The following is a 13,615-nucleotide window of genomic DNA, read 5'->3' as shown; positions in this document are numbered from 1 at the left end:
AGCTTCCCTAAATTATTGAAAAATGTTTCTCAAAAATCAGATGATGTAAAGAAATAAATAGAGTAGGTCTATTTATTTTAAAGCACTATTGACCATTAATTCAGAACAAGCAAATTCCGAATCAGAAGAAAGTTAGAATTATACTTGCCAATATTTTAGTTATAAGCTATCTTTCAACGTCTTTCTTGTCGTTACGTGACATTTGGACTCATTGAATAAATAAAGCCACGGCATAGCAAATAACCTCAGTGGTCACCTCGTTTCTAAAACAATTAGAACTGTGTTTAACTAATTAGAGCATTCTGTCTCATTTTGTCTTGAAAATTCATCAATCACATACCCAGCCACTTGTTTGAAAAAAGACATTCATAGATTTTGATTTGTTTGTAATGAAGTAAATGTACAATCTATATTCTTCAAGTTTTATTTGTATCACAGCAAATGTTTTGATGTAGCCCTTCTGACAGAACTATCTGTTCGCTTTGAAAGAGTCTGTCATTTACAAATGGAAAGATACCTATTTTTATCAGATTAAGTACTTACTGATCCTTAAGCCATCCTTTAACAAAGGGAATTTCACTGAAGGCAGTAAACTTCTTGCCAACCCTCTTTGGATTCTTGCTATGAAATTAACAGACCAAAATTATAATTAGCTTCTGTCATTTATTGCAAGAATATGCATTCTTTGAAACATGACTTGGGCAAACAAAAGGAGGTAATTTTTAAACTCATGCTCACGTATTAGTGTATAAAATATAGATGACTAGTATATCAAGGCCATTTCCTACCAGTAAAACTAAATAAATTGAAAACTGCTAAAATAGAGAAACTTACTTGTACAACCATTCTGCCAAAAAGTCACAAGCATTGAATTTAGTCTTTTTTCTCTGAAGAGAAAAGCAAATGCAATATTGGAAAATTAATTTGTTACAAAGAAACACATGTTAAATGACACAAAAACAGAAATTTCTGGAGAAACTCAGCAGGTCTGGTGGAGAGAAAGCAGAGTTAACATTTCCAGTACCCTTCTTCAGAACATGTTAAATGACTACAGGCTTCAATTCAGTTTAGAAACTATAACTATCTTTGTGAAGGGAAAGTATGTACCATCCATCTGTCTCTTTTAATGAAAAACATTGGTCTTATGCTAACTGCATTTCAGAAGACAGTGAGTTTACAGCTGAACTAGAAATTGGCGGTATATGTGTGTATGTATAATGTAAAGCAATAAAAAACAAAAGAAAAACAATCTGAAGGAACACAAAGAGATCCAAGGTTGCTATATTGGTGCTGTTATGCAAAATTCTCTTGAAAGTTACAAATTACAATTATCAGTATACAATGAACAAACCTAGTGACTGTTGTAAATTTTATAAAGATTTTGGAAATGGTGTAACACCTCTTTCATGATATATGAAATTAATAAACTTGAATATTATAGGACATTTAGGTTTAGTTTGGTTATGTGTAAATTTTAAGTAGTGTATATGTACAGTGTACAATAAAAGACATTGACTGGTAAAGGATTGGAATTGGTAGCATTGTAGTGACAGGACTGGGGCTGTAATCCAGGGGTCTCAACTAGTACTCCAGAGACATAAGTTCAAATCCTGCTATGACAGCTGGTGGTATTTAAATTCAACTAATTAATTAATCTGGAATAAAATAGTGATTTGATTAAAAATGAAATTATTGGCTTGTCGTATAGACCTACTTGTTTTTTAACGTCTTTAAGGTTAAGAAATCTACTATCCTTGCATTATCTAGCCTAACTGTTGTTTCTTACTGTCCTCTGAAAAAGCATAGCAAGCCACTCAGGTGTCCACACTGCTATGTGCCAAAAAGCACTTTATGAAGACAGCACATCAAGTCATGGCAATATTTAATTGGATAGAACTTCCCAGAGTTTTTCTTCCATTAATCTGTTTGGAATTTAATTCTTGAAATTAGTTCTAAATTTCTCTTTTATCAGTTTAAAATGTGTGTTTTTTTTAGATTCGATTCCCTACAGTGTGGAAACAGGCCCTTTGGCCCATCAAGTCCACACCGATCCTCAAAAGAGTAACCCACCCAGACACATTTCCCTCTGACTAATGAACCTAACAACTATGGACAATTTAGCATAGCCAACTCACCTGACCTGCACATCTTTGGACTGTGGGAGGAAACCGGAGCACCCGGAGGAAACCCACACAGACACAGGGAGAATGTGCAAACTCCACACAGCCTGTTGCCCAAGGCTGGAATCGAACCTGGGACCCTGGCGCTGTGAGGCAGCAGTGCTAACCACTGAGCCACCATTGCCATTGAGTCCTATTCTTGCAATTAAGTTGCAAGTAAATTTATGGAGTTATCTTTTTCATACACTTTATTATATATCGTAGAATCACGTCAGATATTACACTCAAGTTGAAAAGCCATGTTTCTCCAGTCTATTCTCAACTAGAACTCTTGGGGACACTGAATATAGAAAAGTGCTAAAGAAAATGTGCTCAACAGCCAAGGGATTGAGGTAATGCTGTGACAAAGCAATGTTGCAGAAATGGAACTAAACATTCCAAATAATAGACAGGATGGGAGATCCACTAATCAGTTCCAGGCCAGGTGGATCATGGAGGCTTTGCTTGACTTAGTTCAGCAAGATAAAGTGGAGAGGAAGTAGCGGTAGAATCAGTGACAAGGAAGTGAAGTTTACAGGCTGCAAAATTTGCCATTTCCCTTGCCAATGTGCAATGCGGATGGAAGGTATACAATGCAGAATAATGATGACTAATAAGTGACTGATATATATTACCTTTTAGAAATTGTACTTTTTTCTAATAATTGACATTTAGACCTTGAGTTCAGACCAGAGAGTTACATTTGACTTTTGACATAACTGGAAAAGAATGTCAAGAAAGATGCCAATTCACTGTCATCTGTTATTTGATTGACAATACAAGTTAAAATTACACACATATTGAGGGAAAAAAAACAACAAAAGGGATTGAACATGAATCCATGAGTTGGAAACTTTTTGGTTCATCTGGGAAAACAAATGGCAATGAAATAATGGTACAAGAAAAACAGGAAATATCTGTTCAATGTGCATTGTTGCTTTCTGGTGTCTTACTTAGATTACAGTGATATGGAAATAGTTGCATAAGCATTCAAAGTTTAGAAATGTGACATAACTGCTAGAAATACCATGTAGTTTTTAAATACAATAGTCAATGGGTATGAATATAAAAAATTGCTATTTTTGTAGGTTAGTCATTGTAAAATTTGATTCTATTGGAATTTGTAAAGATTAACAATTAAATAGTTATCCTTGATACAAAGTTTATTGGAAATACTAATTTCAAATAACTCAATGATGAGTGATAAGTTTGTGCATCCAGACTGCCCATCACTCTGATGATTTGGAAACACCGGTGTTGGACTGAGGTGTATAAAGTTAACAATCACACAACACCAGGTTATAGTCCAAATGATTTAATTGGAAGCACTAGCTTTCAGAGCTCTGCTCCTTTATCAGGTTGTTGTGGAGTACACAATTGTAAGACACAGAATTTATAGCAAAAGTTTACAGTGTGATATAACTGAAATTGTACATTGAAAAATACCTTGATTGTTTGTTGAGTCTCTCATCTGTTAGAATGACCATGTTAGTTTCACTTCTTTCATATGTAATTCACAAAACTTTTTTTAAAAGTTACATTCTCAGGTTAACTGTAACAATTGGTGTCAGCCCAGATAAAATGTTGAAGGTGTTAGCCCCCGTGTTCTGTTGTCTGTGCCATAATGTTTAGACTGATTATAATCTAAAAAGTGAGTTAACAGAGTCTTACATGGATTCATGCAGTTTTTGAGCAAAGTACAATGCAACTCTACAAGTACAAATTCACCCCACAAACGTATATTAGTGCATGTGGGTTTTTGTGTGTGTGTGTGTGTGTGTCTGTCTGGGATGGGAGGTTGTGAGTGTCTGTGAGAGAGAGTGTATGCGTGAGTGTAAAGGGGTCTAAGTCTGTGAGACTATAACCTGGTTTTGTGTGATTTTTTACTTTGTACGTCACTCTGACTGACTTGTTAATGTTCACGAGTTCTAATTTGGGCCATTAGTGAAATGCGAATAGACATGATTGAAAAACTTCATGTTTGGAAGCAAGTACCACTTAATCACTTTAATTGTGTCTAAATTGTACTTTAAAAAGGAATTGTTAGGAATTGAGAATGCTAACTGAACCAACAACAGCGTTGGAAAATTAACAAAATGTACTGGAAAGCTGGGAGGTAAGTTGCTGACCCAAATTTTGGCTATCAGTAAGGAATAATTATAATGACAAAAATGAAGATTTATGACAACCATCTGGGATCTGTTCTGGGACCTCTGCTCTCTGACCTCATTTTTATAAATGACTTGGATAAGGAAATTGAAGGGTGAGTTAGTAAGATGACATGAAGGTTGGTGGAGTTGTGAATAGTGTGAAGAGCTATTGTAGGTTACAGCGGGACATTGACAGGTAGCAGAGTTGGGCTGAGAAGTGGCAGATGGAGTTCAACCTAGAAAAGTGTGACGTGATTCATTTTGGAAGGTCAAATTTGATTGAAGATTACAGGGTTCAAGGCAGGATTCTTGGCAGTGTGTAGGAACAGAGGGATCTTGGGGTCCACATCCATATATTCTCAAAGTTGCCACCCCGAGTTGATAGGGTTGTTAAGAAGGTGATGGTGTGTTAACTTTCATTAGCAGGGGGATTGAGTTTAAGAGCCACAAGGCTATGCTGCAGCTCTATAAAGTCCTGGTTAGACCACACTTGGAATACTGTGTTCAGTCCTGGTTGTCTCATTATAGGAAGGATGTGGAAGCTTTAGAGAGGGTGCAGAGGAGATTACCAGGATGCTGCCTGGACTGGATGACATGTCTTATGAAGAAAGGTTGATGGAGCTAGGGCTTTATTTATTGGAGTGAAGAAGGATGACAGAGGTGTACAAGATGATGCAAGGCATAGATAAAGTGGATAGCCAGAGACTTTTTTCCCAGGCCGTAAATGGCTATCATGAGGGTCATAATTTTAAGGTGGTTGAAGGAAGGTTTGGGAAAGGTATCAGAGCTTCAAAAGTATTTCATTAATTGTAAAGTACTTTGGAATGTTCTAAAGTTGCGAAAGGCTTTTCTTTATAAATACACAGAGAATGGTGGGTTCGTGGAATGCACTGCCAGCAGTAGTAGTAGACAGTAGGGACATTTAAGCAGTTCTTGGATAGACACATGGATGATAGTAAAATATAGGGTATGTAGGTTAGTCTGATCGTGGAGTAGGATAAAAGGTCAGCACAGCATGGAGGGCTGTATGTTTCTATGGTCTATGTTCTAACCATTAGACATAGGAACAGGTGAAGGCCATTCAGCCTATTGAGTCTGCTTTGCCATTCAACAAAATCACAGCTGATCTGATAAACCTCAACTCCACACTCGTGCTTTTTCTTCAAAGCCATTGATTCCCTTACCGATTACAGATCTGATTATCTCTGCATTAAACATACTTCATGACGCAGCCTTGAGAGTCATCCAGGGTAAAGAATTCTGCAAACTCACTCTATTTAAGACAAGATATTCCTCCTAATCTCTGTTTTAAAAGAGCAATCCTTATTTTTAGATTATGCTCTCTGGCCATAGACTCTCATAAGGAGAAACAATCTTCTGTATCTAATCTGTTCAAGTCCACTAAGTGTCTTGTATGTTTCAATAAGGTTCACCTTTCAATCTAAATGTCAATGAGTATAAGATTTGGAGATGCTAGTGTTGGACTGGGGTGTACTAAGTTAAAAATCACCAGGTTATAGTCCAACAGGTTTAATTGGAAGCACTAGCTTTCAGAGTGCTGCTCCTTCATCAGGAAGTTTACTCCACAATCGCCTGATAAAGGAGCAGCGGTCCAAAAGCTAGTGCTTCCAATTAAACCTGTTGGACTATAACCTGGTGTTGTGTGATTTTTAACTTAAATGAGTACAGGCCTGGCCTACTCAATGTCTTCTCATGAAACAGTGCCTCCAAACCGAAGTTCAGCCCAGTGAATCTTCTCTGGACTGCCTCCAATGCAATCAATCAATGAATCAAAGTAGAAACAGAGAAGCAGAGAGCTAGAACATAAGCTGATAAATGTAAACTGATGTTAGTATCTGAATATTAAGGGATGATATTGTCATGTTTTTCTTTTAATTTTTTTATGAAATCTGGGTGTTGCTGGCTCGCTTGCAAGGGCATTTCAGTCCACATTAACAAAGGTCTGGACAAATGGAGACCAGAGCAGGTAAGGATGGTAAGTAATAAAAACAGAAATTGCTGGAAAAGCTCAGCAGGTCTGGCAGCACTGTGGAAAGAAGTCAGAGTTAATGTTTTGGGCCCAGTGACCCTTCCTCAGAATTGAAAAGAGGTAGAAGTGACCTGTGTGGGGTTGGGAGACTATGACCTTGGAGGCAGTGAGGTGGATGGGGGGTGGGGAGCGGGAATCACCAGATGAAGTGAGACTGATTAGGAAGGTAAGGTCTCTTTCCTATTGGACATTAGGGAAGAAGATCATTCAATCATAGTTTCGTGGCACCAACGCTGGGACTAATTTTCATTTTATATTCCAGATTTAATTAACTGAATTTGAATTCCACCAGCTGCCATGAACCCAGACCATATGCCTGGTTCTCTGAATTACTAGTCTAGTAATGTTAACACTGCATCAACTCTCCCATGATGTCCCACACTAACATGTTTCAAAGGAAGATAAAATTGAAATAAGTGTTAGAGACAAGTAATGGTCAGCAAGGACAGCCTGACTTCTTGTGCCATAGTTACAATTTTAATCAGGAGAAAGCGAGGATTGCAGATGCTGGAGATCAGAGTTGAGAGTGTGGTTCTGGAAAAGCACAGCAGGTCAGGCAGCATCCGAGGAGCAGAAGAATCTAAGTTTTGGGCATAAGCTCTTCAACAGGAATGAGGCTTGAGGGACAGGGGGCTGAGAGATAAATGGGAGGGAGGTGGGGTTGGGGGGAAAGATAGCTGAGAATGCAATAAATAGATGAACTTGGGGGAGAAGGTGATAAGTTGGAGAGGAGGGTGGAGTGGATACATGGAAAAGAAGATGGAGGGTGGTGCTGAGTTGGAGGCTTGGGACTGGGATAACATGGGGGGAGAGGAAATGAGAAAACCTGTGAAATCTACATTAATCCTGTGTGATTACAGGGTCCCAAGGGGGAAAATGCGGCATTCTTTCTCCAGGTGTCGGGTGGTTAGGGTTTGGTGATGGAGGAGGCTCAGGACCTGCATGCCCTTGGTGGAGTTGGAGGGGGAGTTGAAGTGTTCAGCCACAAGTTGGTGGGGTTGGTTGGTGCGGGTGTCCCAGAGATGTTCTCTGAAACGATCCACAAGTCAGCGTCCTGTCTCCCTGATGTAGAAGAGACCACATCGGGTGCAACGGATGCAGTAGATGACATTTCTGGAAGTACAGGTGATTTTTTGTTGGATGTGAAGGATCCTTTGGGGCCTTGGACGGAGGTGAGGGGGGAGGTGTGGGCATACGTTTTGCATTTCTTGCAATGGCAGGGGAAGATGCTGGGAGTGGGATGTGGGCTGGTGGAGAGGTGTGGATCTGACAAGGGTGTGATCTCTCCGAAACGGTGATAGGGGTGGGGAGAGAATTATATCCCTAGTGATGGGGTCTGTTTGTAGGTGGCGGAAGTGGGGGAGGATGGTGCGATGTTTACCGAGGTTGGTGGGTAGAACATGAGGATCGGGGCGTTCTGTCCTTGTTGCTTTGGGAGAGGTGAGGTTGAAGGGCGGAGGTGCGGGAAGTGGAGGAAATGTGCTGGAGGGCATCATTGACCATGTGGGAGGGGAAATTGCAGTCTTTGAAGAAGGAGGCCATCAGGGATTTTCTATGGTGGAATTGGTCATCCTGGGGACAGGTGCAGTGGAGGTGGAGGAATTGAGAATAAGGGATGGCATTTTTACAGGAGGCAGGGTAGGACGAGGTGTAGTCCAATTAGCTGCGGGAGTCAGTGGGTTTATAGTAGATGCCTGTGGGTAGTTGGTCGCCGGGTGCTCCAGTTTCCTCCCACAATCCAAAGATATGCAGGTCAGATGAATTGGCAATGCTAAATGACCCATTGTGTTAATTGCATTAATCAGGGGCAAGAATAGGGTAGGGAAACAGGTCTGGGTGGGTTACTCACCAGAGGGTCAATGTGGACTTGTTGGGCCAAATGGCCTATTTCCATACTGTACAGAATCTAACCTAATCTGTTCTCAGGATGTCCAATTCCACCATAGAAAATCCCAGAGGGCCCCCTTCTCCAAAGACTGCAATTTCCCCTCCCACGTGGTTGACGATGCCCTCCAGCATATCTCCTCCACTTCCTGCATCTCCGCTCTTGAACCCCACTACTCCTGAAGCAACAAGGACAGAATCCCGCTGGTCCTCATGTTTCACCCCACCAACCTCGGTATACACTGCAACATCCTCCCCCACTTCCGCCACCTACAAACAGGATATATTTCTCTCTCCACCTCTATCATGTTCCAGAGAGACCATTCCCTCCGCGTCACCCTTGTCAGATCCACCCACCCCACCCCTGGCACTTTCTGCCCCCGCAAGAAGTGCAAAGCATGCGCCCACTCCTCCCCCCTCACTTCCATCCAAGGCCCCAAAGGGTCCTTCCACATCCAACAGAAATTCACCTGTACTTCCAAAAATGTTATCTACTGTGACCGTTGCACCTGATGTGGTCTCCTCTATATCGGGGAGACGGGACGCCTACTTGCAGATCATTTCAGAGAATATCTCTGGGACATCTGCAACGTGGCTGAACACTTTTACTCCCCCTCCCACTCCACCAAGGACATGCAGGCCCTGGGCCTCCTCCATTGCCAAACCCTAATCACCCGACGCCTGGAGGAAGAACGCCTCATCTTCCACCTTGGGACCCTGCTACCACACAGGATTAATGAGGATTTTACCAGTTTCATCATTTCCCCTCCCCCCACCTTATCCCAGTCCCAAGCCTTCAACTCGGCACCACCCTCTTGACCTGTCCATCAACCTTCCCAACTATCCGCTCCACCCTCCTCTCTGACCTATCACCTCCCCTCCCCTCATCTACTTATTGCATCCTCAGCTTTTCCCGGCCCCACCCCCTCCCATTTATTTCTCAGCTCCCTGGCCCACAAGCCTCATTCCTGATGAAGGGCTTAAACTCCAAAACGTCGATTCTCCTGCTCCTCAGATGCTGCCTGACCTGCTGTACTTTTTCAGCACCACGCTCTCAACTTAGAATTTTAACCAAAAATTCAGTATTTGTTGATGTCTGTTACAAAGAGATGTTAATTATTGACAAAGAACTTCTGTTGTGGAAAAATGACTTGCATTGCTCATACATTCCAATCATTAACAGTACAATTTTAGAAACATATCATTGACCCCTGTGGTGGAACTGAGAAAATATATGAAAAACAAGATGAAAAAATACAATTATAATATGAACTAAAATATTTATCTTAAAAATGAAATTATGTGAAAATATTAAGTAGATAAATAGTACTGACCTCAAAGCATTTCTCAATTTTAGCTTCTTTGAGTGTTTCATACAGGCCTGGGAGAAGTACGGGAAAAATGTAGTGTTCCAAATACTGTCTTGGAGTAGCTTCACAAATTGAGCAGAAAGAAAACAAAAATCACAAGGAGGTACCTGATATTAGAATACTGTAAGATATTGTGTTGTTAAAAAGGACAGCTAAATATGGACTTTAGCACTTTAGGTGAAAGTGTTATGAAGTTGTGAGTGTACTGTACCTTTAAGGGAGATGCAATTTCTGGTTAGCACAGTGTTCTGAACAAGATAACAATATAACATTTGGTCAAACAACTAGCTAAGAGATGTGTTGCCTGGATACAAAAACAAATTCAAATTCAGCCAATCAGTTTAAATTATGCCCCAAGATACCAAACTCCAATCAAGTTTGAACTTAGTATTTGGGCAATACTGTATCAAAACCAATGAAACGATCCAATGCTTCGAGGTATAAAAATCAGACATTTTGAACAGTTACCCAGATTGGCAAAGAGCACCAACAAAAACAGAACAATACAAACTGCCCGCAGAACTGCCCTCTTCAAGGTAGGTTCATCTATCAAAGACCTGTGAAGCAGATTCCCTAAGAAGAAGAGAAGAAGACAGAGGAAAATCCACAGAGGACACTTGGCTAAGCTGCCTAGTTTTGAAACATGATTTTCTTTTGTAAATCGTAAGCAGCATTTTTTTATCAGACCAATATTGTAGAGGTGAAGGCAAAAGTTAGGTTTAGGGAAAGGAGTTGTAAATAATTGTTAGTTAATTATTCTCTGTTAGACTTTTAAAAAATGTTGTTAATTTTTACTTTATATAGTGACTTTTGGGATAGTTCTTTGCCTCTTGAATTGGAACAGATTACAGCACGGGGGGAACCTTTTCTGTGTTGCTGGTTTAAATTAGCGGAGGGGTTTACCCCATGTCGTAACAAAAGGATCACAGAAATGGAAGATGTATAGTGGCATTAGGTAATATAAAAATCACAATATCATTTGAACTATCCAAAGTAAACTAATTTCCCTTGCTGGGTAAAATTTGCATCAGTCCAATTTTAAACAAGTTTGAGGAAGGGTACAGGGTGGGGAGGAGGAGAAACCACAAAATCCTTTCTCCTTACCACAATTCCGTAACTTTTGCAAGAACATGGTCATGAGTGAATGAGGTTGGTTCCATAATGGTGTGTTCAAAGAATGTGCTGTCACTTGCTGTCAAGCCTTTTCCATAGACAATTTATTTGAGATTTCTGGTATCCCAGCATATGTCAATGTCACAAGGAACATAGAACATAGAAAAGTACAGCACAGAACAGGCCTTTGGCCCATGATGTTGTGCCGAGACTTAATCCTAATATAAAATATAGTAACTTAACCTATGCACCACTCAACTCACTGCTATCCATGTGCATGTCCAGCAGTCACTTAAATGTCCCCAATGACTTTGCTTCCACCACCACCGCTGGCAACGCATTCCATGCATTCACAACTCTCTGCGTAAAGAACCTACCTCTGATGTCTCCTTTATACATTCCTCCTAATATCTTCAAACTATGACTTCTCGTACCAGTCAATCTCGCCCTGGAGAAACCTCTCTGCTATTGACTCTATCCATGCCTCATTATTTTGTACACCTCAATCAGGTCTCCTCTCTTCCTCCTTCTCTCCAGAGAGAAAAGTTCAAGCTTATTCAACCTTTCTTCATACGGCAAGCCCACCAATCTAGGCAGCATCCTGGTAAACCTTCTTTGCACCCTCTTCAAAGCCTCTGTATCTTTCCTATAGTAGGGCGACCAGAACTGGACACAATATTCCAAGTGTAGTCTCACCAGGGACTTGTAGAGCTGTAGCAAAACCTCGCGGGTATTAAACTCGATTCCCCTGTTAATGAAAGCCAAAATACCATATGCTTTCTTAACAACCCTATCCACTTGGGTGGCAACTTTAAGGGATCTATGTACTTGCACACCCAGATCCCTCTGTTCCTCTACACTGCCAAGAATCCTGTCTTTAATCCTATATTCAGCATTCGAGTTTGCACTTCCAAAATGCATCACTTCACATTTATCCAGGTTAAACTCCATCTGCCATTTCTCAGCCCAGCTCTGCACCCTGTCTATGTCACGCTGAAGCCTGCAGTAGCCCTCTATACTATCGACGACACCTCCAATCTTTGTGTCATCTGCAAATTTACTCACTCACCTCTCAACCTTCTCATCCGAGTCATTTATAAAAATTACAAAGAGCAGAGGCCCAAGAACAGAGCACTGTGGGACCCCACTCAACACTGTCTTCCAGGCAGAATACTTTCCATCTACAACCTACAATCTTCTGTCAGCCAGCCAATTCTGAATCCAGATAGCCAAATCTCCCTGTATCCCATACTTCCTGACTTTATGAACGAGCCTACCATGGGAAACCCTATCAAATGCCTTGCTGAAATCCATATACACCACATCCACCGTCATCAACCTGTCTTGACACCTCCTCAAAGAATTCAATAAGGTTTGTGGGGCATAACCTGCCCCTCACAAAGCCATGCTGACTGCCTTTAATCACACTATGCTTTGCCAAATAGTCATAAATCCTATTCCTCAGAATTCTTTCCACAAATTTGCTGACCACAGACGTGAGACTGACTGGTCTGTAATTGCCAGGGATTTCCCTATTCCCCTATTTGGAAAGTGGAACAACATTCGCCTCCTTCCAATCCTCCGGTACGACTCCCGTGGAGAGTGAGGAGGCAAATATCCTTGCCTGCGGCTTAGCAAACACCTTTCTCACTTCCCGGAGCAGCCTAGGATAAATCTGGTCTGGCCCTGGAGACTTATCAATCTTAATGTTTTCCAAAATTTCTAACACATCATCTTCATCAATCTTGATCTGGTGAAGATTGTATCCCAGTTCCTCTAAGTTTTCATTTACATGTTCCCTTTCCTTGGTGAAAACCGAAGCAAAAAACTCATTTAGGGATTCCCCTATTTGCTCAGACTGAACACACATGTTCCCTCCACTATGCCTGATCGGCCCTACCTTCTCCCTGATCATTCTCTTATTCCTCACGTATGAGTAAAACGCCTTTGGGTTCTCCCTAATTCTTTTTGCCAAGCCTTTTTCATGCCCCCTCCTGGCTCTCCTCAGTCCATTTCTGAGCTCCTTTCTAGCAAGCTTGTAATCCTCTAAAGCTGTGCTAGATCCTTGCTTCCTCCACCTTATGCAAGATGCCTTCTTCCTTTTGACGAGAAGCTCCTCTGTTCTCGTCATCCAAGGTTCCTTAATCTTACCCCTTCTTACCCGTCTCAGAGGAACAAATTTGTGCATCACTCGCAACAACTGCTCCTTAATCCATCCACAACTGAGGATGGATTAAGTATTCCTTGGATTAAAGGATTGTGGAGCTCATTTCAGTCATTTTAGGAATGTCAAATCATGTCTAATTGGAGGAGGAGGAGGAATCTTGATCATTTATGGAGGCAATGGTATGACTCCAAGTGCTATTGTCACAATTAAACAGTTAAGTGGTGAATTACATGTACAGTACAACTCAATTACTAGATTCACATGGAAAAGAAGGTGTCAATGAAAGTAAATACTGCACCAGTAGATTTTGTGCTAACTGACGTGTGTGTGTAGTAATGCTATCAGGACTTGAATTTGCTTCTTTCTTCTTTCATGTACATTCTAAATAAACTAAGCAGTATCTATGGACATACTTTAGTGTAGTTAAGTATGCTGAATGTAAGGAGGGGAAACAACTTGGAAATATGAAACAGGAAATGCCTACTAGTTTTGGCTTTATGGTAGCTTATAGCATTCCTCACCTATAGTGGAGCGTCGGAAGCTGAGGGATGATCTTGTAGAGGTTTATAAATTCATGAGGGCCATGGATAGGGTAAATAGACAACGTCTTTTCCCTGGTTGGCACTGGGTTCAATTCCCGCCTTAGGCCACTGTTTGTGTGGAGTTTGCACATTCTCCCCGTGTCTGCATGGGTTTCCTCTGAGTGCTCTGGTTTCCTCCCA

At 41.0% G+C, this 13,615-nt stretch overlaps 1 protein-coding gene across 6 annotated transcripts in view; it reads right to left on the bottom strand.

The window, feature by feature from the left end:
• iqck (IQ motif containing K) overlaps positions 1-13,615 on the bottom strand; it is a 100,219-nt gene that overhangs the window by 51,592 nt on the left and 35,012 nt on the right. For all 6 annotated transcript variants that reach the window (XM_043712177.1, XM_043712180.1, XM_043712178.1 and 3 more), the window contains 3 exons: positions 9,578-9,675; positions 835-887; positions 544-621 (listed from right to left, as the gene is read on the bottom strand). In XM_043712177.1, coding sequence (XP_043568112.1) covers positions 544-621; positions 835-887; positions 9,578-9,675 — 229 coding nt within the window. The remainder of the gene's footprint in view (positions 1-543; positions 622-834; positions 888-9,577; positions 9,676-13,615) is intronic.

This window comes from Chiloscyllium plagiosum, chromosome 21, assembly GCF_004010195.1.
Source record: "Chiloscyllium plagiosum isolate BGI_BamShark_2017 chromosome 21, ASM401019v2, whole genome shotgun sequence".
Classification (NCBI taxonomy): Eukaryota; Metazoa; Chordata; class Chondrichthyes; order Orectolobiformes; family Hemiscylliidae; genus Chiloscyllium; species Chiloscyllium plagiosum.
This window is presented reverse-complemented; position numbering and strand designations above follow the sequence as displayed.